General features: G+C 34.3%; 1 protein-coding gene across 2 annotated transcripts; it reads left to right on the forward strand.

Moving 5' to 3' along the window:
* Nucleotides 1–5: 5 nt before the first annotated feature.
* Nucleotides 6–26,546, forward strand: CCNC (cyclin C). 2 transcript variants are annotated; one of them, XM_077902977.1, is made up of 13 exons: nucleotides 6–306; nucleotides 5,494–5,600; nucleotides 6,709–6,793; nucleotides 6,961–7,030; nucleotides 10,193–10,244; nucleotides 17,881–17,936; nucleotides 18,830–18,865; nucleotides 19,540–19,631; nucleotides 20,276–20,343; nucleotides 22,485–22,564; nucleotides 23,741–23,859; nucleotides 24,657–24,751; nucleotides 25,291–26,546. In XM_077902977.1, the coding sequence occupies exons 1-12, from the start codon at nucleotides 275–277 to the stop codon at nucleotides 24,706–24,708; spliced, it is 849 nt and encodes a 282-aa protein (XP_077759103.1). In that variant the 5' UTR covers nucleotides 6–274; the 3' UTR covers nucleotides 24,709–24,751; nucleotides 25,291–26,546. The 2 variants fall into 2 exon arrangements, with proteins under 2 accessions (XP_077759103.1, XP_077759102.1); XM_077902976.1 differs by lacking the exon at nucleotides 24,657–24,751 and having other exon boundaries at nucleotides 252–306.
* The last annotated feature ends 1,314 nt before the right edge of the window (nucleotides 26,547–27,860 follow it).

A 27,860-nucleotide genomic window follows, 5' to 3' on the forward strand; every position in this document is an offset into this window, starting at 1 on the left:
GTGCGCCCACAGGCTGGCTGCTCCCCGCCGGCTTCCTCCGCTACCGCGGGGCGGGCCGGAACTTTTATCCGTAGGAACGGGTTTACTGTGTAGAGTGTTGCCGGCCGGCGTCAAGGAGAATAGAGTGCCATCCTCTTCCTCTCCCCGTAGCCGCCGCGGAGCGGAGCCGAGCAGATCAGATCCAGGAGCGCGGTTACCGGGCGGGCTGGGTCTATGGTCGCTCCGCGGGCCGCTCCGCCGGCTGGTGCTTTTTTATCAGGGCAAGCTGTGTCCCATGGCAGGGAACTTTTGGCAGAGCTCCCATTAGTAAGTGATCTTCCGTCTTCTCTCCCGGGGTTTGTGGTTGGGAGTCGGTGAGGACCGGGCCTGCGACTCCCCTTGGCCTGGATCCCGGCCCCTGTCCCGAGCGCCGCGGGGTCTCCCGGGAGGCGGCAGCGGCCGGAAGCGGGATGCGCTTTTCTCTGGCGACTCCCCTCTCCCCGCCCCCTGGCAGCGTTTCGGGGGGTAGGTGTGGGGGGGGGGCGGGGGGATGTGTGAGCGGGAAAGGGCGGGGGCCAAGGAGGTTCGGTCTTTCTGGAAGGAAGGAGTTTAACTTGGGACTGTTGGATAAGCTAGGCCGGGAAGCGGGGCGGGATGGGGTGGGGTGTGGTGGGATGGGGTGAGATGGGGTGGGATGGGGTGAGATGGGGTGGGATGGGGTGGGATGGGGTGGGATGGGGCGAGATGGGGTGGGATGGGGTGAGATGACTGGGATGGGGTGAGATGGGGTGAGATGGGGTGGGGTGGGCGCAGGTATGGCCAGTGGGGCACAGCTCCGGACTGTGAGGCCGGCTCGAGGACAGCTGCGGTTCGCTTTTGCCGGGGCTTTCTCCCGGAGTCGGCCTTGTGGTCTTTTGTCATTGACCTTCCAGCCTGAGCGGATCTGATAGCGCTCCGAGGAGACGGTGGAGACTCAGTCTTGTTTCTGCTCTCTAACCGCCTCCCGCCGTTACCTTACGCCCAGGTGGAGGTGTATGTTGGTAAGGTACAGGGCAAGCGCTCTCAAAATTTATCCATTTCATTAGTCTGTGCCTTACATTTATTTTCCAGTGACTTTTCCGTTTCATCAGTTTCTGTTTTTGTTAGTGACCACGAAAGAACTAGAATAATGTTAAAAACAAAAAAACAAAAAAAAAATTTTCCCGCAAATACATTTGTTTAGGGCGAAAGGTGAGTGATGGGACTCCTTGAACTTTGACTAGGCTTTTTCCACTGTCCGGTTGGAAGACGAGCAGAAGCCGCTGCTAGAATATTTTAGCGTAAATATATCTTAATGCCAACAGAGCATTAGTCCTTGTGATTGAAGGGGTGGTTCTGTGAAGAAGATGGATTCCTATTCATTCTGTTTTCTAGTCCTTCGTAAGAGAAGAAAAAATAAACAGTGAGTTTGGAAACCTGTTTTCAGAAAAGCGGATTTTCCTCTTGCTGTAAAGTGGTGCTGCGGAGTTGGGATTCTGTAGTAACGTTACGTCTGATCATATTCTTATTTTGCACTGTTTTTGCTCACTGTAATAACGGCTTGGGCAAAATTAAAGTACAGAGGATTTAAAGAAGAGGTAGCATTTTGATAAACTTTGAAAAAAAAGTGGAAGAATTGATAGGTAGCTAGCTGTTGATTATCAGAAGTTACAGACATTTTTCGACTTAAAAAAAAAAAAGACTCTGCCTGCCTTTCGATAAGTATTTTCATTATACTTTCATTTCTTGTTGGCATAGTAAGAACATTTAGCAAACGAGGGGCAAGATCGATAACATTTGTTCTTGTCACTCTTGAAATATAAAATTGTTATAATGTTAAATGTGCTTTTTTCAAAGTGTCCTTGCCTCCCAATTCAAATAGTCCTGGAGGAAGGGGCCACTGAGATCTCTTAAGAATCATGATCTACAAAAGGTTACAAGTGAAAAAGACAAGGCAATTAATTCTGGAAAAACCAACCAACAAGAAGATTACAAAAAAAAAAAAAAATTGGGGGGTAAAAGAGGAAAACTGACACGTAATATGCTGTGTGTCATGTCTTGAAGATGAACATTTTAACATTTCTGAAGTGGGCATGACAGTTTGTTTCTCAGTAGCACATGAAATAATGGTGAATCTTACAAATGTAATCTTAAATTTCAGGAGATTTGTATTTATAAGTGTTCTTGGTTTAACCTCCATTCTATGTGCTGTGAGAAAAAACTTAAATATTTGTGAAATTTATCTTTTTAAAAACATTGAGTGGCTGTGAGGATGAAGTTAACAATAATTCCAGAACAGAGTGAATCAATATTTTCTGGAAAGTTGAAATAAAGCAGAACACATTCTTTGACCTTACTGCAGTAAAAGTAGAAGGACACTAAATACTAGCTGGCTCACTGAATGAACTAATGAAGAGGTAAAAGAAATAAAGTACAAAATCCGTCCTGGATACTTTATTGTATCAAAGAGGAAACTGAAAATAAAGTTACATAATATCAGGTAAATAACATGATGAGATCAATGTATATCCACTTATGGGATGTAGCCAAAGCCAAAGTTATAAACTAAAATCCAGAATAACAGAAAGAATAAAAGTAAATCAAAATAGTCTACTTAAGAATATAAAGAAGAAAATAGTGAAATAAATCCTAGGGAGAAAAAAAGGAAAGACTTATCAGAGGTAACTGACAGTAACAAATTAAAAGAAAAAATAGAAAATATCAGAGCTAGTTCTTTGGGAGGGAAAATCAAAACAGTAGACTAAACTGCAGCTACTTGAATCAAGGAAAAGAGGGATGACACGAAGATACAAAATTAGGAATGAGAAAAATAAATAAACCCAAATGTACCTTTGGGTTATCTCCATGGTAATAAAGTTGAAAGCTAAAACATTTAAAAAGCTCCATACCCACGTTATTTCATGGTTATATGTTTTCCCATTTTCAAGAGGATCTGCTACTGAAATCACTTCACACAGAAAAAAAGCTTTCCAGTTCTCTTTATGAAGCTACAATAACATTGATAAAATCTAGCAAAGGTAGCACTAAGAACAGTCTCCGTTTTGAATATTGATGTAAACATCATAAAGTATTAACAAGTAGAGCCTAACATCATACTAGTAATTTAAAAAAGGCAGTGATTTTGTAGAAATATAGTCGATATTAGGAAATATGTTAATAGACAGTGAAGGCATCAGAAGACGTCTATTAAAATTCAACATCTCTTCTTGACTAAAATAGGATGCTTTCTTAACATGGTAAGAGCATCAAAGCATGAATGATAAGAGATATTTAATGGTGAAACATTAGGAAAATTAGAGTGCCTGCTTAACATTGTTCTGAATTGCTACTCAATATAATTAATAGAATGAGATATAAAAAATGACAAAATTGTCATCCTATACAGATAAAATTAACCAGAAAATTCAGTTAATTGACAAATTATTATAAATAATATTTAATAAAGTGACCAGGGATCCCTGGGTGGCGCAGTGGTTTGGTGCCTGCCTTTGGCCCGGGGCGCGATCCTGGAGACCCGGGATCGAATCCCACGTCAGGCTCCCGGTGCATGGAGCCTGCTTCTCCCTCTGCCTGTGTCTCTGCCTCTCTCTCTCTCACTGTGTGCCTATCATAAATAAATAAAAAAAATTAAAAAATAAAAAATAAAATGACAAGTTACAAAATGTAAAAAGTGGAAAGCTTTCTTTTAAATGAATGATGGAAACATAAAATACAATAACAGTGGGAAATATGAAATACACAATAAACTAAAGAAATGTGCGGGATCTATAGGAAGAAAATTTTTAAATTATGTAGTAGTAAAGATTTTAATAAATGGAGTTTGAATTCTAGTGTTGTAAAGATAGCATTTCTCCCTATATTGATGTGTAAATTTAATGCAATCCCAAACAATTTTGAATGAGTTTCCTTTTTTGGGACTTAACATACTTCTAAAGTTCAAGCCTTAGAATAATAAATGTAATAGAATATGTAGAAATTTTCTAAAGAATAGTAAGCAGCAAGGAGGGTATTTTCCATACCAGATTTCATTAATTTAATTTTTTTTCAATAATTTAATTTTATGTTTTAAAATAGCGTGGCATAGAAATAAGAAAAATTGAAAGAAAAAAGCCTTAAGTGATTGGAAAATGTAGGTGATTTTTTTTTTTTTTAAGTCATTTTGTGTCAGGGAAGGCCTTCCCATTTGTGACAAGCATAACATCAAAGTACAATATGGGTTGGTGTTAAGTGTTCATATTTCTGTATTACAAATTAAATATTAAGAGATCATGAACTTGGGAAATGTTTTCAGTGTATTTGACAAATGATTTACTAACCATAATTTGCAAATTACATGAGAAGAATCTTTTAATCATGAAAAAGACCATCCCATTAGAAAAACTGTTGTTAGAATTACAGTGTACAAAAGAAGAACTGTATTTAGCCAATAAGGCCTGGAAAAATGTTTAACCTCAGAAGTAAACTAAAAAACAAAATCCCCTAAAACAGTAAGATACTACTTTGCCTTTAAGTTGTACAGTATTTAAAAGATTAACCGTAACCCATAGGGGGTTTAAGTATTTTAAAACACTCTCATGTACTGTTAATAGGAATGGAAATTGGTATGATGTATGGAATACAAACTGAATATGTAAAAGTTATCAGCAAAACCAACCAATCAGTTCTATTTCTAGGAAATTATTTTAAATATATTATTAACCAAATGTACAAGGGTGAAGTACAAAGATATTCATTAAAGTCTTATTTTTAATTATAAAAGATTATAAGCTACATATCTGTTAATAGGAATTAACTAAATAAATAATCCATCCATAATGATGTGCAGCGATTTAAAGAGATGCTGAATAACAAATTTGTTGACATGGAAAGACTTCCAGTACATACTGAGTGACAAAGGCAAGTTGCAGAGTGGTTTTTTGGGTCATTTCAATTTCATATCTGGTTAAAAATAGTAGACTTAACTAGGCAAGTGGAGGCTATTAGTGTAATAAATTATGAAGCAGCTTTTAACATGATTGGAATTTGTGAAGTCGAAAAATTAAATACTGTAGTTACTCATGAACAACTAAGAAAAGATACTTCAAATCTAAGGTATCCTCATTTAGTGCCAAATAACTATACTATTATTTTATGTATCACTAGGAAAAAAATAAACGTGCTGCCAATTAAAAGCCTAAGGCATCACTGACTGTAAGATCTTTCTTGATATCAGAGTCTTAAAACCAATGCAAAAACAGTGTAAGGTAGTGAGAAAGAGAATGAAAAAGGCAAAATTAGAGTGGAATTTTTTCAGAGCATATTTACATTCATTAGTGAGATGATTCTCAGTTTCAAGAAATGTAGAAAATCCTGTCTTCAGAGTTTACTTCTGGCATTTTGTATTTCTTAGAATGTTCACAACTTGTTCAGTCTTAGAATGTTTTTTGTGACTTAGTTGATTTTCTGTAACGTGTCTTAACATCTTTGTTCTTGTAGTTTGCAATGGATTTTGGATAAACAAGATCTGTTGAAGGAACGCCAGAAGGATTTAAAGTTTCTCTCAGAAGAAGAGTATTGGAAATTACAAATATTTTTTACAAATGGTAAAAAAAATAAATAACTGAAATGGTATAGTTGTTTACCTCTGAATTAAAACTTTTGTATAGTGGGATCCCTGGGTGGCGCAGCGGTTTGGTGCCTGCCTTTGGCCCAGGGCGCGATCCTGGAGACCCGGGATTGAATCCCACATCCGGCTCCCGGAGCCTGGAGCCTGCTTCTCCCTCTGCCTGTGTCTCTGCCTCTCTCTCTCTCTCTCTCTCTCTCTCTCTGTGTGACTTATCATGAATAAATAAACAAAATCTTTAAAAAAAAAAAAAAAACTTTTGTATAGTAATCTATGGTGAGCTGTTTTAGTCCCTACTTAACATTTTTATTTATACATGTATTCTTTTCATAACTTATATTTATCTTTCTAAGTGATATAAAGTCTGTTGTGAATCTTACATGTCAGGGACACTCAAGACAGTTTGAAAGTGTCATTAATCTCTCTAAACCTTTATAATATGTTATTAAGTCTAATTTAAGATTGGCTAAAGCAAGTATTTTGAGGATAAATGGATTCTTTGGGTTGACCTCCTATGTTGGTCATTTTTATCTTACAAGTTTGCTTTGGAGGGAAGGGGGTTTAGACTCAGAAGATCCTTGCTCTGCCATGTAGCTTTGTTACCTGATCTTTCTAAAACCAGTTCACTTTTCTGCATACCCGCCTTTCTATTATTTTGAGAATTCATTATGGACTTTTTAATAAACTTTATAAAGTGGTAGTTGAGGTGAATTTGATAGCTGTCTAACATTTTACTTTTGCTTTTATTCTAAAGATAATATGAAAAAAAAAAAAAAGAAAAACACTGAAAATACTTAGAAGATAGAGGGAAATACCTATCATTCAATCTTCTTAATATAAGAATAGTGTTTGCTTTGGGGACAGTTTCTATTTTTTATTGTTGTTTATGCATACTTATATTCTTTTAACAGATTTGCAAATCCTAGTCCTAACCCAGTGTGATCCAAGTAGAGCTTTAAACCATATGTAGGTTTTTCTCTTTGTTAAAAATTAATATAGTTATGATTTACCACATGAAAGTTATTGTTCAATGTTAATATCATAATGATAACAAAAGAACATTTAAAACTTTATTATTTTTCTTTTAGTTATTCAGGCATTAGGTGAACATCTTAAATTAAGACAACAAGTTATTGCCACTGCTACGGTCTATTTCAAGAGATTCTATGCCAGGTAGGACTTTTATTTTGAGATTATGTTACGCCTGTTTGAAACACTTAACGTAATGTTGATGAACCTTAGTATAAATAAATGAATCATGTGCTTGCATTGAGTTATCTTGGTTTTTCCGAATGTTTTCTATATGAATGACATTTAACTTTGTTTTCATCATATTTTAGGTATTCTCTGAAAAGTATAGATCCTGTATTAATGGCTCCTACATGTGTGTTTTTGGCATCCAAAGTAGAGGTATGAAATAGTTTTCTGTTCTTCATTGAAGTATACACAATGCACATTGGTTAATCTGCCCTAGTTTTCATATTACCTGTATAAAAATAATGACAGATGGAGATTTTTTTTATGCAAAGTATTGAAATTCATACAAAATCAAAGATATACGTCTTTATACATTCATTTAACAAACACTTATGTAGCATTTACTTAGTAAATTTGTAAATACTACTTATGTAAATGTAAGTGCTATTCTAAGTCCTTTTAAACTATAACTGACTCATAATATCCTTATAACAAACAATGGGGTGTATGCTAGTAATATCTTCATTCCATAAAGGAGGAAACTGAGTTACATAGAGAGTAAGAAACTTGCCTAAATTCATAGAGCTGGTAAGTGGCAGAGCCAGTATTTTGAACCCTGGGAGTCTGGCTACTAATTGCATGCTTTTAACTGCTTTGTTCTAGGTTCTCTAAGACATTTACTGTTTGGCACTAAGTAGTATTCCATAAGTGCCACAGCTTCTTTACTATAACCTGTATTATAGTACCTCCTCCCATGTGCCTCCTTCTCACCATATGCTTCCTATGTCTTACTGTCTTCCCTCCCTGCCACCTGATAATGGCTGCCTTCCAAACCATAGAGAAAGCAGGAGGGAAAGCAAGGATGAGTGTGGCTCTAGTCATATAGATTCCAATGAGGAATTATTAGGGCAGTGAGGGTAGAGAAATTAAGTGAGGGAAAGGGAAGAGAGATGGGAACTTGAAGCTGAGACCCAATCTCTGCTCACCTTATTTTCTTTTTCGGTAATTTTGAGAGAGCACAGCTAAAATCCAGACAGTAATAGGATATATAGACTGATTTTCATCATAATATTTGCATTCTTAATGTTATGAAACCTTTGTATTATGTTTCTTAGATGTCTTTAGAATCATAATTGTATTCTTGAAAAATAAATGTAATTTAGACCTAGTAGGTTTATAATTCCTTTTGGCACTCAATTTTTATTTAGTTTTGCTCTAGTCATTATTTAGGATTATTTAAGGCATGTTTTCCAAATATTACCTAAAGTAATGAGAGTTGACTCTATTAGGAAATAATATTAAGACAGACTTTCTAGAGGTTTATGATTTTCTAATTACAAGTGGTATTTTAAAGGGAGAGAACCAGCCCTGTTGTTGTTACTAAGTTCTTTAGTGGGAAAAGAAAGTGTTTATAAAAGGTCATATTATGGGGTGGTTTTTCCAAATATTACCATGTCATTTGATGTATTATGAAGCACAACCAGTATGGAAAATCTAGACAAAATCTTTTATTTTTATTTTTTAGACAAAATCTTTTAATAAATTTCTACTCTAGAAAATTAACTTGGGTATTTTAATTTGTTTAGTTTGTTAAATATCTTTTGTTATATGATTTAGTGAGTGAAAGTTTTCACTTTAAGAATTTTGGATAAAGGGAAGCCCGGGTGGCTCAGCGGTTTAGCGCCACCTTCTGCCCAGGGCATGATCTTGGAGTCCCAGGATTGGGATCAAGTCCCACTTCAGGCTCCCTGAATGGAACCTGCTTCTCCTTCTGCCTGTGTCTCTACCTCTGTCTTTCTGTGTGTCTCTCATGAATAAATAAAATATTAAAAAAAAAAAAGAATTTTGGATAAAGAATAATTCCTGGGGGTGTATGCTAGTAATATCTTCATTTCTATTTATTTCAATAAATAAATGATATCTTTTTTTAAAAAAAAGAATAATTCCTGGATCTGGTTGCCTGGCTGGCTCAGTTGGTAAAGCATATGACTCTTGATCTCGGGGTCATGAATTTGAGCCCCACATTGGGTGTCCAGATTACTTTAAAAGAAAGAATTATTCCTGGAAAAAAGAGTATCCCTTCATATTTGGTTATAGCGTTATTTTTAAAATTTTAACTGTGACCAAATCTTTCTGTGTTTTGTCAAGTTGTATGGGAATTATGTAGAAATGACTTTTAAGATGTCTGAGGCATCTACTTTTTAGTTTCAGTTACTGTGGTTTCAGGTTTATTTATTTATTTTAAAAGATTTTATTTATTTATTCATGAGAGACAGAGAGAGGGGCAGAGACATAGGAGCCCCGCAAGGAGCCCGATGCCAGACTTGATCCTGGGACCTGGGGATCATGCCCTGAAGGCATGATGCTCAACGACTGAGCCACCCAGGCGTCCTGGTTAGTTAATCATATTAAATGAGACAATGTATATGAGGAAATGGGACCTGACAGAAGTCCTGGGACACCTGGGTGGCTCAGTTGGTTAAGTGTTGAACTCCTGATTTCGGCTCAGGTCAGGATCTCAGAGTTGTGGTATAGAGCCCTGCGTTGGGCTCACACTCATCACAGAGTCTGCTTAAGATTCTGTCCCTCTTCTTCGGCCCTTCCCCCCCACCCTCTATCCCCACTCACACTCTCAAAAAAGGAAAAAAAAAAACCTTGCTTTATGATAAGGCTGAAATTATTTAAAAAAAAAAAATTGTATTATGGAGTGCCAGGGTGGCTCAGTCAGTTAAGCATTGGACTCTTGATCTCCGCTTAGGTCTTGGTCTCAGCATTGAGTTTAAGCCCCATGTTCAGCTGGGTGTACATGGAGCCTACTTTAAAAAAAAAAAAAAGAGAAAAGTCTTATACTGTATCATTCTATTATTCTATCATTCTTGTCTTCTTCTTTCAAATAGAATAATAGATTCTGTGGTCTTTGGAATTCTTTTGGTGATAGTATAAGTTTATCTTTTGAGATTCAACTGCTTTATTACTAAATAGCATAAAGTACCTATTTGTTAGTCAAGGTTCAGTTGAAGCATACTTAATATTTTTCTTGCCATTAAGTGTAGAATCTAAAAAAACTTTTTGGAAACTACTTGGAGTGCAGGAAACTGGCACTGTTACTTTAGGGCTTGGTTTCTAATTTGGTACCTCTCAATGTTAAATGACAAAACTATTTAAATATTTGTCCTATTGCAGCAATTATAAGGGAAAAAAAAGTAACATGTTTAGAGAGTTAAGTACCTTATGCCTCAAATAGGTAGACGATGAATAACAGACTACAAACATGGTGGGGGGCAAAGGAAATACTTTGTTTTGAATAGATCCCAGATACCTCTAGGTTCATTGGCTTACCATGTACCTGAATCTCATTCACTTTTATTTCTCTAGGAATTTGGAGTAGTCTCAAATACAAGATTGATTTCTGCTGCTACTTCTGTATGTAAGTGTAAAAGGATACTACTTTAAGGATATAATTCTTTAAAAAAGTGCCACAGGACCTTAATGCTTTTCAGTTTATGAGACCTGTGAAAGATTGGTTGGGTTTATTAAATCTCTTGTGGTCATATTTATGGCTAGTGTATTTGGCTAAAAATAAAGTTAAAATACAAAAATTTAAAAGACCACTTAGAGAATTATGTCCAGGACATTATTTTTAATACTAAAAATGGATAGTAACTATTGTCCAAAAACATCAGCTCAGTGGCTCTTAATTTTAACTAATAAAAGTAAAGAAAAAACTTATTTCCCAGTTTTATTTATATTTTATTGCTTCATAATGACTAAGCCATTGTGTCATTCTTTTGGGTAAACTGTTTCTTTAGTAATTGTGTATGTATTTGATGGTAATTATGTATTTTGCCTTCATATTGAAAAACATAGTACAGGAAAAAAAAAATGCTGACTATAGTAGTGAGCCACAGTTCTAAGCAGCAGCCGTATAGCCTTGAGCAAATAGCTTTACCTCTTGGCTTTAGTTTTTTTTTCTAAAAAGGTGGGGTTTAGTTGTCTCTGAGTCATGTCATTAAAGGAAATAACAATATAGACTAGTGATTATAAAATATTGTATACAAGGTATTAACATTATGCTCTGCTCCATCTTCATGAGTTAAGAACAAAGGTAGCACCTAACAAAAGATGAAAAATAATGTAGTTTTTTTTTTGTTTTGTTTTGTTTTTTTAATTTATGTGATCTTACATAGAAGAGGCAGAAGGATTTTTGGTTTTAAGTTTGTGAAGCAGACTAAATTTTCATATTTTTGGGTCATTCCATTTTCTGAAAAGAGTGTAGTCTTTTCCATGCCATATTTTACTCTTTTAAGGATAGCAGAGTAGTAATCACTTTTGCCATAGAATTTTATATAGCAGATGTATCACATTGATAAGTATTGAATTGCCCTCTGTAAAATTGAGTTATTAAAAATTCAAAAACAACTGGAAGGAAATCCAGAATGTTAGCAGTGCTTATCTGTAAGTAATGGATTTTAGGTGCCTTATTTTCTTCTTAATGGCATTTTTTTGTTTTCCAGATTTTTTAGAAGTTGTATATTTTTTAAAATGTGAAATACTGGGGTGCCTGGGTGGCTCGGTTAAGCATCCACCTCGATTACAGCTCAGGTCATGATCTTGGGGTCCTGAGATCAAGCCTTGCATCACTCTGCACTCAGTGTGTAGCCTGCTCAAGATTCTCTCTTTCTCTCCATCTACTCCTCCCCAATTCATGCATGTGCACTCTCTCTCCCTGCCTTTCTCAAAAAAAAAAAAAAATATATATATATATATATATATATAAAGATACCTGTTCCTAAGGTTTATTTCTCATGCAGAACTGTAAAGGTATATTTGTAACAGTGTTTGGTTACTAATGAATAGGAAATTATCATAGTAGAATATTTTTGTTTATTTGATAAATTTTAGTTTATTATATAGGCCCATATACCTTAGATTTCAAATTTCAGCCCTCTTGCTTTCTGTGTGGCAAATTGAGCAAAATACAACCTCTCTGTGTCTCACTTTCCTCATCTGCAAGACGAGGATTGATAATATCTATTTCAAGGCTTGTTTTGAGGATCAAAGGAGTTAATATCAGTAAAACTCTAAACAATATCTTGCTTGGCATTTTAGTTTGCTAGGCCTGCCATACAAAGTGTTAAGAGACTGAGTGATTTAAACTACAATTATTTTCTCACAGTCTGGAAGCTGAAGTCCCGGATCAAGGTGTTAATAAATTAGTTTCTCCTGAGCCCTCTCTTCCTGGTTTGCAGATGGCCACCTTTTTTGCTGTGTTCTTACATGGCCCTTTCTCTATGGGTGTGCACCCTTAATGTTTCTTTTAAGGACACCAGTCCTATAGAATTTGTGCCCACCCCTATGACCACATTTAACCATAAGTATCTCTTAATCACCTATCTCCCAATCAGTCACATTGGCGTTAGGTCTTCAACATTGGAATTTGGCAGGGGCAGAGAGCACAATTCAGTCCATAATACTCAGTAGACTTCAGTGCCTACTCATTAGCATCAATAACAGTGTTATTTTATCATCACTAGAAACACCACATTGGTTGCAGTGGTAGATACAAGATAAATACAAGGAATTTAAGGACAAGAACATAAGACATGCATATACAAAATTAATACAAAAGAAAAAATAAGAGGCATAGAGAATTAGAGACTGCAGCGAATATTTGAGTGGTAAAAGGTTATGTTAGATGAATCTGGAAAGGCTTAAATAGAATTTGGTAAAGAAAGATAGACATTGACCCTGGGGAAATGTAAGGGAAAGAAAGATAGTCTAGGAATATCAAATAGTGTGGTCAAAAATAGAGAAAACTAATGAGTTACATTCAGTGAATGGTCAATAAAGAAATTGCTGAAAAGCTCTACCTGACTAAGGCCAGGTAATAGGGGGCCTTCAGTGAAGAACATGAAATTTGTTCTGTTAACAATCATGGTACCTTTGAAGGCTTTATTTCTTAACATGAGGATGATGCCAGAATTGTGCATTAGGAAGGTAAATCTGGCAGAATAATGTAAGCTAAATTGGAGGAGAATGTGAGTTGAAGGTAGACAGATTTTCAAGTTTTTCACATGCTACAGCACTGATGAACCTTGGGACACCTGGCTTGCAGTTGGTAGAGTATATGACTCTTGATCTCAAGGTTGTAAGTTCGAACCCCATTTAGAGTGCAGAGATTACTTAAAAATGAAATCTCATAAAACAAAAAACATGGATGAACCTTGAGTACATTTGGGTAAGTAAAATAGGCTAGTCACAAAAAGAAGTACTATATGATTCCATTTAATAGTGTGAATAATCAAATTAATAGAATAGAGGCTGTTAGGGGCTGGAGGGAGGGGGGAAATGGGGAATTATTGAATGAGTACAGAGTTTCAGTTTTGCAAGATGAAAGTTCAGGGGATTGATTGTGGTGATGGTTGCACAACTGTGAAGGTACTTAATACTGAACTGCATACTTAAAAATGGGTAAAGATGATAAAGTTTATATAATGTGTATTTTACCACAATTTAAAAACTACCCAAAAGAATCCTTCTGAAATACTTAAAAAACTGCAAACTGTAGTCAGTGCCATCACCACGGGGTGCTGTGAGAAATTAAAACCTAACAAGTTTAAAGTAGAAAAATACTATTTTGAAGTTATTGAAGTGACCCAGGTGAGTACTATTGAAGGCTTAAAATGATGTTTTTGGCCCCCGGCAAGGAGAACAAGCAAGCTAGATTTGCATTATAGAGTCAGCAGGACTTTTGAAAAGCAAAGATTTAAGAAAGTCAGAAATGGTTTTTGAGGTGTTTTGCCTGGGTATTGGGAATGTGAAGGTGGTACAGAAGAGATAAGTGGGTTTTTAGAAAGAGTTGAATTTAGTCTTGGACGTTCTAAGTGTAGAACCTCTTAGAAATGTGAGACCAATGACAGAAATTTGAACTTGATAAATTTTAAGAGAAAGAGTTGCCTGGTGTCTTTGTGCTGCTTTGAAGATAAGTACCAAAGGAAAAAAACCAGACCTTTGGGTTTGTGATCTTTGAGAGAGAATGTCGCCGTCATTAGACATTATGGGGTAGGAGTTGAAGCGAGATGGCCAAGAACTAAGAAATGAGTAGGTGCTGAGAAAAGGAGAATTTAACTATATTACAAATATATGAAATAATTTCAGTAAAGTCGGTAAGGGGAGTTGCTGACCTAAGTAACTTTGGGAAGAGGTACATTTGTAAGACTAAAGGCAAAAGGAACTGGATGTAAGCACTATACTCTAGTTGAGAGATTTGATACTTAATGTGGGTACAAGTTAACAATTTGGGTACTGTTTATACTTGTATCTGAAATTGAATAATTCCAGTAAATAGATACATCCAAGGTAAATGGATGGCAGATGTTGAGAGCCAGGTTTCTCACAGTTGGAATGGAATATACAAATAAGAGGAGACCAGAAAGATCCATGCAATGATTGATTAGATTTAGAGGGAGTCTATAATGACATCCCAGTAGTAATGAATTCTCTTAGGGCCTAGATCTTTGTTTCTAATACCATTCTCCAATTAAAAACGAAACAAAACAAAACAAAACTAGGTCTCCTTGGAGAAATGACTGGGACAGGAACTATACAAGACAGACCTGGAGCATTAATGCCAATAAATAAGGAAGTGCTCAAAAAAAAAAAAAAATCCACAAAACAAAACACCTACCTTAATGGGGATATGTCAAAGGGACAAATAATTCAACTGAAAGGGCTCAATGACTGAAGATAGAAGAATTTGTATAATAACAATAACAAAAAGTAATAATGGATTGTAACCCAAAGTATAAAAAAAAAATCCATGAGTCTATACTGATGTAAATAATTTATTGAATTAATGGGGGGAGAAGAGATAAGTCTCTAATACATAAGAATTTAATATAATTTGGGGATCCCTGGGTGGCACAGCGGTTTAGCGCCTGCCTTTGGCCCAGGGCGCGATCCTGGAGACCCGGGATCGAGTCCCACATCGGGCTCCCGGTGCATGGAGCCTGCTTCTCCCTCTGCCTGTGTCTCTACCTCTCTCTCTCTCTCTGTGACTATCATAAATAAAAATAAAAATAAAATTAAAAAAAAAGAATTTAATATAATTTATGTAGCTCACTACACCTTCAAAGAGGAAAAGCATAAATTTCCACTTCTTAGGTGTTGGTTGTGCATAATGACTTCCTTCTAATGTGTATTTTATGAAAAGGGAAGGGGGAAATAACCTCCGAGTAGAGAAACCCAACAAACACTACCTCAACCAAGTGATTGAGGTCATTTTCAACAGTAATAAATCACTAGTAGCATGTAGCTCTCATCCGATATGATGAGATGACACTTTACTTCTCTCATCCTTCCTTCCAAAATCCCACAGCCCCAATCTAAACATTAAATAAACATCAAACAAATTCCAGTAGAGGGTCAAACAACAAAATTTTACTTGAAAAAGAAAGTAACAGTACTCTCAAACTGCCAAGGTCATCAAAACATGGAAAGTCTGGAAAAATGTCACAGCCAAGTAGAATCTAAAGGAGACATGACAAGTAAATGTAGAGTGGTCTCCTGGATGAGAGCCTGAAACAGAGAAAGGACATTAGGAAAAAACTAAGGAGATAGTCCATAGTTTATGGATTATGGACTTTAATTAATAATAATGTATTTATATTGGTTCGTTAATTAAACAATGTACCATACTAATATCAGATGTTAATAACAAAGGAAATCAGATGGGAGGTTCTTTCAGTCTCTTCCAGCTGCTCTAACAAAATACCTTAGACTAAGTGGCTTAAATAATAGGCATTTATTTCTCACAGTTCTGGAAGCTGGGAAGTCCAAGATCAAACAAAGTGTCTGCCTTGATCAGTTCCATGATTGGCCATTTGTTTCCTGGCAAGCTTGCCTTCTCATTGTACTCTCATGGCAGAGAGAGATTGTTCTTCCTCTTATAAAGACACTAATCCTGTCATGGGGACCCCACACTCATGACCCCATCTAAACCTAATTAACTCCATAAATCTGGAGGTGGCTCAAAATTCTATCACAGGGTGATTACAGCTTCAATATATGAATTTGGGGGGACACAAAATTCAGCCCATAACAGGAGTATATAGGAGCTCTCTGTATTACCTTTCAGTTCTATAAATTTAAAAATGTTCTAAAAAATAGTCTACTTTTAAAAAGCAGAGGAATATAATTTGGTAGAAGTTTTATGTGTTTTTGTTTTTAAGAGAAATTTGAGCATTTAATAAGTGATGGGACAGATTTATTGGAGGAGGAATGGTTAAGGGTACAAAAAGAAAAGTACAGGCTGTCAGTTGAGCAGATGAAAAACAAATACACACGTGGTAGAGGTAGCAATAGAGAATGAGAATATACAAATAAGAAAGAAGCAATCTCATTCTAATTTTCCTCACAAATTAGAAAAGAATTAGAAGATGATAGAAAATCAAAATGCAGAGCAATTTTATCATGGAATAGAAGAAAGGCTAACAGTATCAGGTAAATCTTAACGTTAGGTGTCAAGGTCTCAGTTGGATGTAGATTTGTTTTATGTACAGAGATGTTACTTTGTTGATTAGTTAATCATTTAAGTACCTATTTTGCTTGTATACTTTTTTTTAAATTTTTAAAAATATTTTATTTACTTATTCATGAGAGACACACAGAGAGAGGTAGAGACATAGTCAGAGGGAGAAGCAGGCCCCATGCAGGGAGCCCAATGTGGGACTTGAGCCCAGAACCAGGGGATCACGCCCTGAGCTGGAGAGAGACACCCAACCACTGAGCCACCCAGGCGTTCCTACTTGTATACTTTATATCTTGTTTACATCAGAAGGATGTGTAAAACTCAGAAACCTTAATATTAGGTATGTTTTCAAATAAAGAAGAGGAAAGCTTAAGTATAAGTTTTCTAAGTCAACTTGAAATGGCTCAGGTTTCAAATCTTGGCAGATGTTACCTATCTAAATTAGTTGTTAGATTCCTCAGTTTACAAAATAAAACTTTTTTTTTTTTAAAGATTTTATTTATTTATTCATGAGAGAGACAGAGAGAGAGAGAGAGAGGCAGAGACACAGGCAGAGGGAGAAGCAGGCTCCATGCAAGGAGCCTGACATGGGACTCGATCCTGGGTCTCCAGAATCAGGCCCCTGGCTGAAGGTGGTGCTAAACCGCTGAGCCACCCAGACTGCCCCAAAGTAAAACTTTTTGAAAATAAAGTATGTAGACTAAATGAAAAAAAATTTAAATCCTTGTGAGGTCTTAGTTTTTATAAAAATGAAAGAAACCACAGAACAGATCCTCTAGAGACTATCTGTAGTCAGTCGCTTGATGAAATGTGGCATCATAGTGATTTGAATAAAGTTTTCTCAAGTAGTACTTAAATGTGTATACTTATCATTTTGAGGACATAGAGGATTGATAATCAACAGTTTTTTTCATTTGTACTTAGTGACAAAAAAGAGTAATAACTATATGTTTGTGCGTGGTATGGAAAAGTGCTGGAGAATTGTGGATGTATGTTTATACTTTTATTAAAATGTATCTTTTGATAAGAAAGTATCTATTATAGAAAGTACAGATTAGTTAAAATCCTTAAATCTCAGATGACCACTATTAACATTCTTTGGTTGTATTATCTTTTCAATTCATATATACGTATGTATGAATACATATATAATTGGTGTTCCTTCCAAGCTAAATTACTGAAAAATAAAACCAATATCATTCTAGAGCTGGAAAGATTTTAGAGATGAAAAAAATCCAAGTGATTTTTTTTTTATCCAACCCCTTTATTTTTTAAGCAGCAGAACCCTTTCTTAAGACATGAAGTATATAATTAAAGCTCTCTCTTAATTGTAATATAGTTAGGGCTTCCTGCCACTTAGTTCTTTCTACTTGCCTGAGAACAAAAAACAAAATCTGGGTCCCTAAGCATCTCTAAGAGCTCTTACTAAAAGTGATTTAGCCCTTCCTCTAATATTCTACACGGTGTTAAAGAAATTTTGGTTTAATTTACTTTTTCATTTTCTTAGTTTAAGTCATTTTTTTGTTTTCTGCAGTAAAAACTAGATTTTCATATGCCTTTCCAAAGGAATTTCCTTATAGGATGAACCATGTAAGTATGTGTTATAAAAAAAAAACAAACCTGTTTTCAAAGCTGTATAAGCTAGCTCCATTTTATGTTAGAATAAATTGAACAGTTTCCTATAAATGGCAGTTTTAAATACTATAAAAATATAAATTTTAATTCTAAATTAAAGCTAAATTCTAACTTTTTTTTTAAAAAAAAAGTACTTAATAGCAGTGGTTATCAAACCTGGATGCCCATCAAATCACTTTGGGAACTTTTTAATAATGTTAATACCAGAGGCTCTCCAGACCAACTAAAACAGAATTTTTAGGCTTGAGGCCTGGGGACTGGTATTTTCTAAAAGCTCCCAATACTAGTGTGCAGCTAGGACTGAGAACTACTATAATGGAACAATATGAAAACCATATTTGAAACTTTACATTAATTTAGAAGGTGAGTTTCTATTAACATTTTTAATAGACATCTCCTTTTTCTAACTTGTAAGAGATTTCTTCATCTCTGTAAATTGTATATTTTTGTTTTGTATTCAGTATTCTTTCCTTTTATTGATTTGTAATATAAGAGTAACACATAAATAGAGATAATTGCATTTTTTGCATTTGTTGAGTGGAAGGTGTATTGGAAAATCTGAAGTTTACACAGAATATTTTAAATTAAAGTAGTAATGCTTACATGAGGCTGACTTTTCTATAAGGATTAAAATCCTTTATAATAATAATTTCATGCATTGTATGGTAGTAAAAAAGTAATTTTTATTGGGCATGTTCATTCTGATATAAACTACTGTGTATATTTTCTTGATTTAAAAATTTTTGGTAAAAATCTATGTTACATTAATGTATGAATTGTTATGTTAGACTAAGTAGACTCATCTAATTTGTTTCATGTTGACATTTGTAATCTTTTTTTTAAAACAGATATTAGAATGTGAATTCTATCTTTTAGAACTAATGGTAAGTATATTACTTCCTTATGATTAATAGAGTAAAACTTTCAACTACAGTGAAGTCAGAAATATTTAAAGAAATGATTTGTAGGGAGGTGCATTTTAAAACCATCCAAGTTATACATGATGGTGAAATCACAGTATCTAGTAGTATCATCACCTATATCCTCTCACAAGCCTGTAAAATAATTATATATCCCACTTAGGATGGGAAAATTTTTCTGTTCTATAGTAACTATGGTAAAAGGATTACAAGCAAACCAGTCAGGACATTAAGCCACTGTAAATTATTTGCACAATTTGTGTATGTGTGTGGTGTTATTTAAAGATAGATTATGTCTTCGGCAGAATTCTGCTCCTCCAGTTGGGAATTATGGATTTATAGGCTAATAAGAGGTTTCAGTGTGTTGCAGATGTGACACTTTGAGTCTCTAAGGGAATGGATGCTGACTGACTGCCAACCGATTTACCAAGGTATATTCCAGAGAGAGCACTGCCTTCACTATTATAGTAGAGTTTAGGGCTGCCATACTGCTTGCTTAAGAGAATAAGAGGGAAGCAAGCATGATTTAGAGAAATACATTTTGAAATACACAATTATAAATCAGTTGGGTAATGATAAGTTTTTGTGTTGTAATAAATCTGTTTTTATACAATACACATTTTTTAAACTGTTTCTAGGATTGTTGCTTGATAGTGTATCATCCTTATAGACCTTTGCTCCAGTATGTGCAGGACATGGGCCAAGAAGACATGTTGCTTCCCCTTGCATGGTAATTAGAACAGAAGTTATTCATAGTGTAACATATTATTAGCTAGGAAGGTTGACAACTGAATATCAAGTTTAGTATTTTTAAAGTAATTAAACTAGTGCCCCAAGATATTGTATGTTGAGCGAAATATCTGCTCATTGAATTTTAATTAACTATATTTATAAATGCTAAATTGGTAAGGATTCTTATTTAGTATTTCCATTAAAATTTGATTCTTATAAAAAACATTGTTTACATAAAAATTAAGACAGGTTTTCAAATAGAATGCTTTGTATTGGTATTTAACATACATATTGTATAATTTCTGGTTTCCTCTGATTTTCTAATTTTTGAAAAATTGGAAAAATCATTATATTGTAATTTACTGTAAGGTTTTAAGTTTTAAAATCTATTTAGCAAAAAAATAAAAAATTAAATTAAAATCTATTTAGCTGTAATTTTATCCATTAAAAAATGCTTATTCATTGTCATTTTCATGTATCCATCTTTTTTTCTTGATGTTTTCACCTTTATAGCTATGCTTCAATAATATTAAAATAAATAAATATGTACAAAGATGGGAACTCTGGCCCTCTCTGGAGGGAGATGTACAATCATATAAGGTGGTTCTGATTTCAGTAATAATATGATTTACATTTCTATAGGAGGATAGTGAATGATACCTACAGAACGGATCTTTGCCTACTGTATCCTCCTTTCATGATAGCTTTAGGTAGGTAAGCATGGTATTTCTTTATTAGTTAAATTGTTATAAGCTTATTTAGGTCATCCCAAAAGAAATTTCACCCTATTATACTCTATGTTCTTACATTTCATGAAATAATAGACTAATCCTTGCATGTGAACTTTTAATAATATGCAACTTTCAGAGGTCAGAGTTATTGCCCCTTTCACTCCCCTCTCTTGTTAAGTTTGTGTTTTAAATCATTTAAAATCATTTTGACCAGTGTTTGAATAGAACATTTTTGTTTAGGAGAAAAAGTTCAGAATTAAGCCTGTTAATATTACTTGTAAATTATATAGAATAACTGGGCCTGTCATTTATTTCCTGAGCCCATTTTCAGTCCTCAGAGGTTCAGTAAAGGAGTCTCTGTAGTCAGTGCCTTGCTGGAGGGAGAAGTTAGCTCCCAATTTATTTATCTGTGGAAGGCAGTGTAATGGGCTAGTTAGAACATAGTCTTTGGAGTCAGATAATCCTAGGTTTAAACTTTGCTTTCTTTACAGTTGTGGGAAAAGTATTTAACCTTTCTGAGTTTGTTTCCTTAATTGCAAAATGTTAGGGATACTACATACAGAACTGTTGCAAATATTAAATGAGATATCTTCTAGAACACCAGTAATGCCTGCCATATATTAAGCACTTATTAGTTTCTTTTTTCTTTTTCCTATTGATTTCCAAGATTTTGTCATCTTGATTTTCCCCCTATTCTTTTACCATTCAATTTCTGGATAAAATACACAACTTCTTTTAACCTGTACATACCATTCTCTGCTTACTTTCTCACCTTTTTTTAAGACTTGTATCAGATATCACCTCTTTAGTAATAACCCTCCCTGTGCCCAAACTTCCTATATCACCTCAGTCTGGGTTTAGGATGTCTTTTTTTGTTTCTAATTTACTCTGTGTTTTCCTTGTTATGACATTTCCCACTGTATTTTAATTACCTGTTAATTTCAGTTCTTTGGCTTTTCAGTCCCATCAGGGCCTACACCCTACTTTACAGCTTCATTTAACTTGGGGCAACTAGTATGTCAGTTCACATTTGAATCACTGTTTGCTTAGAATGTCATCCTCAACAAAATCGTATGGTTAACTAAACCAGGGTAATATAACTTACGAAGCTGGTGTGAGTTCAGGGTAGCCAAGCTGCTTATTGGAGTTATATCAGGCAAAATTATGATGTAGATTGTTTTCTTTGGGCTCCTTTAATGTTAGTTTATAGTGTGTGTAATGTGTATATAGTTGACCCTGGAACAACATGGATTTGAATTGTGCAGGCCTTGTACTTACAGCCAGGTTTTTTTTTATAGTATTGTACATGTATTTTCTCTTCCTTATGCTTGTCTTAATAACATTTTCCCTCTAGCTTCCTTTATTATAAGAGTAAGGAATATAATAGATACTCAAAATATGTGTTAATCTGCTATTTAGTCAGGCTTCCAGTCAAGAGTAGATTATTAGTAAAGTTTTTGGAGAGTCAAGTTACCTGCAGATTTTTTTTAACTGCAGAGGGGTTGGCACCCCTAAGATTCATATTGTTCAGAGGTCAACTGTAATTATATTGTCTATAGGGCATTACATTTTTTTCTAAGCTCCATTTGATTGTAACACTGAATTCGTTACTGGGGTGCCCAGTATTTGCCTGACTTGCTCATGTGCTGGTAACTTTAAATAGGCACACACTGCTTATAATTGAAATATCAAAATATAATCAGTTGTTGAAATTTATCAGAATATTATGGCACCGTGTGTGTGTGTGTGTGTGTGTGTGTGTGTCAGACTGACTCCTGGATGTATTCTGACCACTCCTTTGTTCAGGGATCATTTCCCTGCTCTAGTTTCCTTATTGAATTTTTTCCTAACATGCCCTGAATCTCAGAGCAACTGTACTATCACTGGTACACAGTGAGCAGCTGGAGATGTCAAGAACCTTAATATAGTCTAGTAATTTTTTCTGTATTACATTAAATTGATGGGATAGTTATTGGTAACTATTAATTAAATCTATGTAATTTTTAAAAAGAATATTGGAAAATGCACGTGAAAATTTTAAGTGAATATCTTTAGTTCTAAGTCCCTGCATTCCATATTTGTGGTTAAACATGGGCCTTTTTCTCTCATTTTCTTTCTAGCTTGTCTACATGTAGCTTGTGTTGTTCAGCAGAAAGATGCCAGACAGTGGTTTGCTGAGCTTTCTGTGGATATGGAGAAGGTATTCTTTAAAATTCTCTTAGTTGAGGGGCGCCTGGGTGGCTCATTTGGTTAAGTGTCTCACTCTTGATTTTGGCTCCAGTCATGATCTCAAGGTTGTGAGATCGAGCCCTATTTCAGGCTCTGCACTGCGTGTGGAGTCTGCTTAAGATTCTCTCTCCCTCTTCCCCTTCCCTTTCTTGCGCTTTGTCTCTAAAACAAAAATTAAAACATTTAAAAAATAAATTAATAAAATAAAAATAAAATTCCCTTGGTTGAATATAAACTTTGACATTTTAAAGTTAATATGATATTTACTTAACATGAGTCTAAAATCCTATCATGTTCACCAGGCTAAGATTTTTGGTAAAAAATACTAAGAAACAAGTTTGGTAAGAAGAGTTGATGTTGACTATTTAGGTGATATTTCTCTTTTGGGTTTAGGTTTAAACAGAATGGTAAACTTGGTTTGCTTAATTGCAAAGCTGCCTCTAATTTCCAGGATTATTTTAAAAGCTACTTAGAGACCATTAAATACTACTCTAAATTGTTGTAACACAGCCTGTCTCCTGACAAAATGGGTTTTGCCCTTTTTTCTACCTTTTCTCCTGAAATGTTGATAGCATTAGAATCAATCCAGTGTGAGGTCTACTCAGATGAGAAAGAGGGCTAATTTATAAACTGGATCTGACAGATTTATAGCTGCCAATTTTTGAGCACCTTAACTTGTGTAGAGCAGTTAACAGAGAAATAAAACAATGTCTTTCATGTACCAACTCCCATTGAATTGTCTGACCCAATCGGTATTAGAAGAGTGTACTCTGAAAAAAAAAAAAAAAAAAAAAGAGTGTACTCTGTAGTGGCATACATACATGAAGGAATATCTTCATGATTTAGACCTCTGTTCCCAGTATCTCACATTTTTTAGTTCAAGATATCAGCAGATAGAAGAAAACTAACTGCAGAGATGGATAAGGATGGACAAGGTATACCTATTAAAAGATGAGAGGGTAGAAGGAGAAGCCTACAGAGCAGTGCAGTAAAAATACTGCTTTCAAGTTTAACAAGATTGCCTAATTTAACTTGAATACTTAAGGACAGAGACTATCTTTTCACTCTTTTCTGAGGATGTCTGTTTTTTACATACTAAATGTTGCTTGACATTGCCATTGAGAACTTTTCAAATATTTATTTCTAGATTTTGGAAATAATCAGGGTTATTTTAAAACTGTATGAGCAGTGGAAGAATTTTGATGAGCGAAAAGAGATGGCAACTATTCTTAGTAAGATGCCGAAACCAAAACCTCCTCCAAACAGGTACTTTGTAGATTTTAATTATTGATTACATTTAATTATATCTTTCATGTACATTATATTTTATCGTAGATTATTTTGTATTATTTTCATGACATTTCTTCCAAACTTCATGATTTATGTGACTTTTTAAAAAAATCTGACATGATAGATTGACAGTGTCTCTTTTTAAAAAAATACATTAATTTGATCATTTGTTAACTTTTCCTGATGTAATGGCAGGTCTCTTACAGGTATCCCTCAACATATGGCTATATACTGTACATTAATTTAAACAGAACAGAATTAGGCTAGTTCATCTGAAATTCAAAGATAAAGAATTGTGTAGTATCTCCTGTCCATTTGACTCTGTGACCCTGCCCCCCAATGGCTATTATCCTGTTTTATAAATTTCAATAGCAGGTTTCAAAAACTTAGGTGATCAATCTGATATTATAAATAAGGAATTCTGGCTTTTAAATGACCTGAAGATCCATGGCACATAGTAACATAATTTTGCTAACTATGAATCACTTGTGCTAAAAGGGTTTTCTTTGGTAGTTTTTTATAGGATCTTTTCATTTAGTTCAGTGGTTTCCAGCTCTCACTATATCAGATCATTTGGAGTAGGAAAAACTGTCAGAAGGGAAACAAAGAAATGCTATCCATCTTAATGATAAAAAAAACTAAGTTATATAATATTAGGATAGATTTGTAGTCTAGTAAGTTCTTGCTGTTTGGAAAGAATTAATATTTGACTTCTACAAGGAGCTGTTTAAGGCAGTCATTCAAACAGCTACCTTTGGATGCATTTTTTGCAGAAATTCCCTGAGTGATTCTCCACTAGTGGCAGGGCCTGAAGCTGCAAGATGATGATGGACAAGATAAGGCAATAATCCTATTGCCACAGTTACTGGTATTTTCAGTTTTAGTTAATTTTATTTTAAGTATTCGGCATTTTTCAGGAAATTGCCATTTTTCTTTCTGACTTATAGTTTGTTGTATTTATGTGTGATTTTATTATGTCTTTGGACAGTAATTTTTTGGAAAGAACACTTCTTGATTATCACATTTAGTAGATATAAGATTTTATATGTAAGATTTAATTTTACAGGAAATTTGTTCAAAAGAAGTTCTTATCTCTATGTTGAGTGATACCTGTAATGACAATGAAATCCCATACCCTTATTTAAATTTTTTGAGTGTATATGGACACTAACTTCCAGAATGCTTGTTATGTGTGAGGGCACCAAGTTACATAAGAATAAAAATATAAAACCAAATGTTAGTCTTCTGTATTTTAATTTTCCATATCTGTGTCTTACAATCAGGAATGCTTTTGTTTTGTAGAGTTGTACCACAGAGTAACTAACTTTAAAAATTAGTTGGCTTATCAGGGTGTTAAAAATGAGTCTTTTAATTGGTATAAAATCTCTTTCTTCCCCACTTGAACAGTGAAGGAGAGCAGGGTCCAAATGGAAGTCAGAACTCTAGCTACAGCCAATCTTAAAACATTCCGAAGAATTCCATAGTGGACCAGTTGGAAATAAACCATTGGACAGATTTCAGTTATGTCTTCAATGGAACACAAATGAAAATGAATAGCTTGTTTCTGTCAAGCATATTGGGAAGTGATTTTATTTTTGCAAAATAAGTTTTTCTTTACCTAATTTGATTCTAGTACATAATTGATTAAAATTGATTATAATTGATTATAAAAGCTTGGAAAGGTTCTAAGGGGACCTACAGACAGACTTACATAGACATTTCAAAATTAATAGCTTTTGATTAGTATACTTTTTCTTAATTTGGATAATAGAAATTGTAGCTTTTTATTAAGTCAAGAAACATGAAGCATAATTTGTTTAAAATTCTCTTTGGTCATTGAAGGACCAAAAAAGGACATAAAAAGTCAAATATATGAGGGTTTTTTTCCCTCCTTAAGTTAAACTTTAAAACTGTATTTAAGGAATCAAATCTTACAAAATCCTGGAAGATTTTGGTAATGATGTTGATAATTTCAGGGAAATTAATCAAGTACCTATTGATTTAAAAGTGTATTTTATTCAATAGTTTTAGTATCTTGCCATGGAAGATACTAGCCCAGCCTAGCAGAAAAGTGCAATATGTATAGCATACTTTGACATTTTAAAAGTTATATTAATTCCGTAACCATTTTGAAGTGCTGGGCAAACTTTAAAAAAAAAAAAAAAATCCTACATGATGTTCTTTGCATTTGATTCACAGTTAATCAGGCATTTTGAAAGCTAATTGGATAAAATACCATAATATGGTTGAAATTTGGTAACATTTTAATGTTAATTTTTACTCTACTGTGAAAAGTTTTTTATATGACATCACACCCTAGTTTATTTTTGTGTCTTAGTGTGGATTTACAAATTTACTACAGGTATCCTGAGCCAGGAACACAATCAGGTTTCAGGCCAGTTTGATACTGGCTATTCTTAATTCTCATGAGTGTAGGACTTTGAACTAAATGTTATGTCAGTGGGACTGTGCTGTCTGTGGAACTTAAAATAATCATTTTCTTCAGATTTGAAGGAGAGTGATAAAATTTGGAGTCATAGGATATTGATGTACAACTTAAGGATTAAATTTTTTTATAAATCAATTGTGAACAATGGATTATTAAATTAAATGTTGACTTCCTAGTATAAAACTTCAAGAATAAAAGTAAAGTTCTCCAGCTATATTGACTAGTGTCTTGAATTTATCTTTTTGAATCTGCCTTTTGATTTCTGAGTCCTTCTTCCTTTGGATCAGTATTAATGTCTTCTATAGTTTGTCAAGTTGGGTAATTTCAAATGGCTTATAAACAGACTTTAGAGTTCTCCTTCCTTGTGGAGAGGATTAGATAAATTGAGAGATTATGTGTAAAGTCAATACCAATGATAAATATAGGTTTTGTAGGCTTATGGGCAGGATAAGAAATGAGGAAAAAAAGCTCTCCTCGGGTCTGAAAGGATTAAGGTTGGGTTTGGGTTGGAAGAGCAGACTGATTATATATCACAATCATTGACTTGACCCTAATTTTTCATTTGAGCCCTCTTTTATTCTTTTAAAATTTTTATTTTGAAAAGCAATACATATGACTTGGTGTTTTGTTTTCAAATTTTTATTATAGAAAATTTAAAACAACATATACAAGAGTAAATAAAATAGTGTAATGAACTCCATGTTTCGTTACCCAGTTTCAACAATGATTAATTCGTGGCCAATTTCATTTCATTAAACTCACATTTGCTTCCCATAAAATGGATATTTTGAAACAAATCCAAGATACCATCTTTCATCTCTATTTCAGTATATATTCCTAAAGACAATGGCTCTTTAAAAACCAGAAGTATTATACCTAAAGAATTAGTCAAAATAACGTTGTACTATCAAATGTTCATTGTTGAAATTCTCAGTTATATTTATCAGGAGAAATTGTTAAATAATTCTAGTCAGATCTAAATAAGGACCAAACATTGCAATTAATTGATAAATCCTTTAAATCTTTTTAAATTCATGGTTCCTCTTCCATTTACTTTTTAAATTTCCCTTTGTGGTTTGATTATCTACTAAGAGTATCCCACCAATATGGATCTTGCTAATTGTATCCTTGAGGTGCCATTTAACATGTTCCTTTTTCAGTATTTTCTGTAAGTCTTGATCAAGTTCAGATTCAAAAAAAATTTTTTTTGAAAAGGTAGACTACTGTATAAGGTATCTTCTATTAGAGGGCATATCATAGTTGATTGTCTCTTTCTGTAATTTGTCAGCCATTTATGACATGTATTGTTTTTAAAAATCAAATCGTGTAGGCTGCACTACCCAGTGTGAGAGCCACTAGCTGGCTACATGGGGCTATTGAACACTGAAAATGTGGCTAGTCAAAACTGAGATGTGCAATAAATGTAAAAATACATGTTAGATTTCAGTACTTAGGACAAAAACAAAAGAAAGTAAATATCTAATTTGTTTATAATGCTACACATTTTAAATGATGATAGGACCAAATA

Source organism: Canis aureus, chromosome 7 (assembly GCF_053574225.1).
Source record: "Canis aureus isolate CA01 chromosome 7, VMU_Caureus_v.1.0, whole genome shotgun sequence".
Classification (NCBI taxonomy): domain Eukaryota; kingdom Metazoa; phylum Chordata; class Mammalia; order Carnivora; family Canidae; genus Canis; species Canis aureus.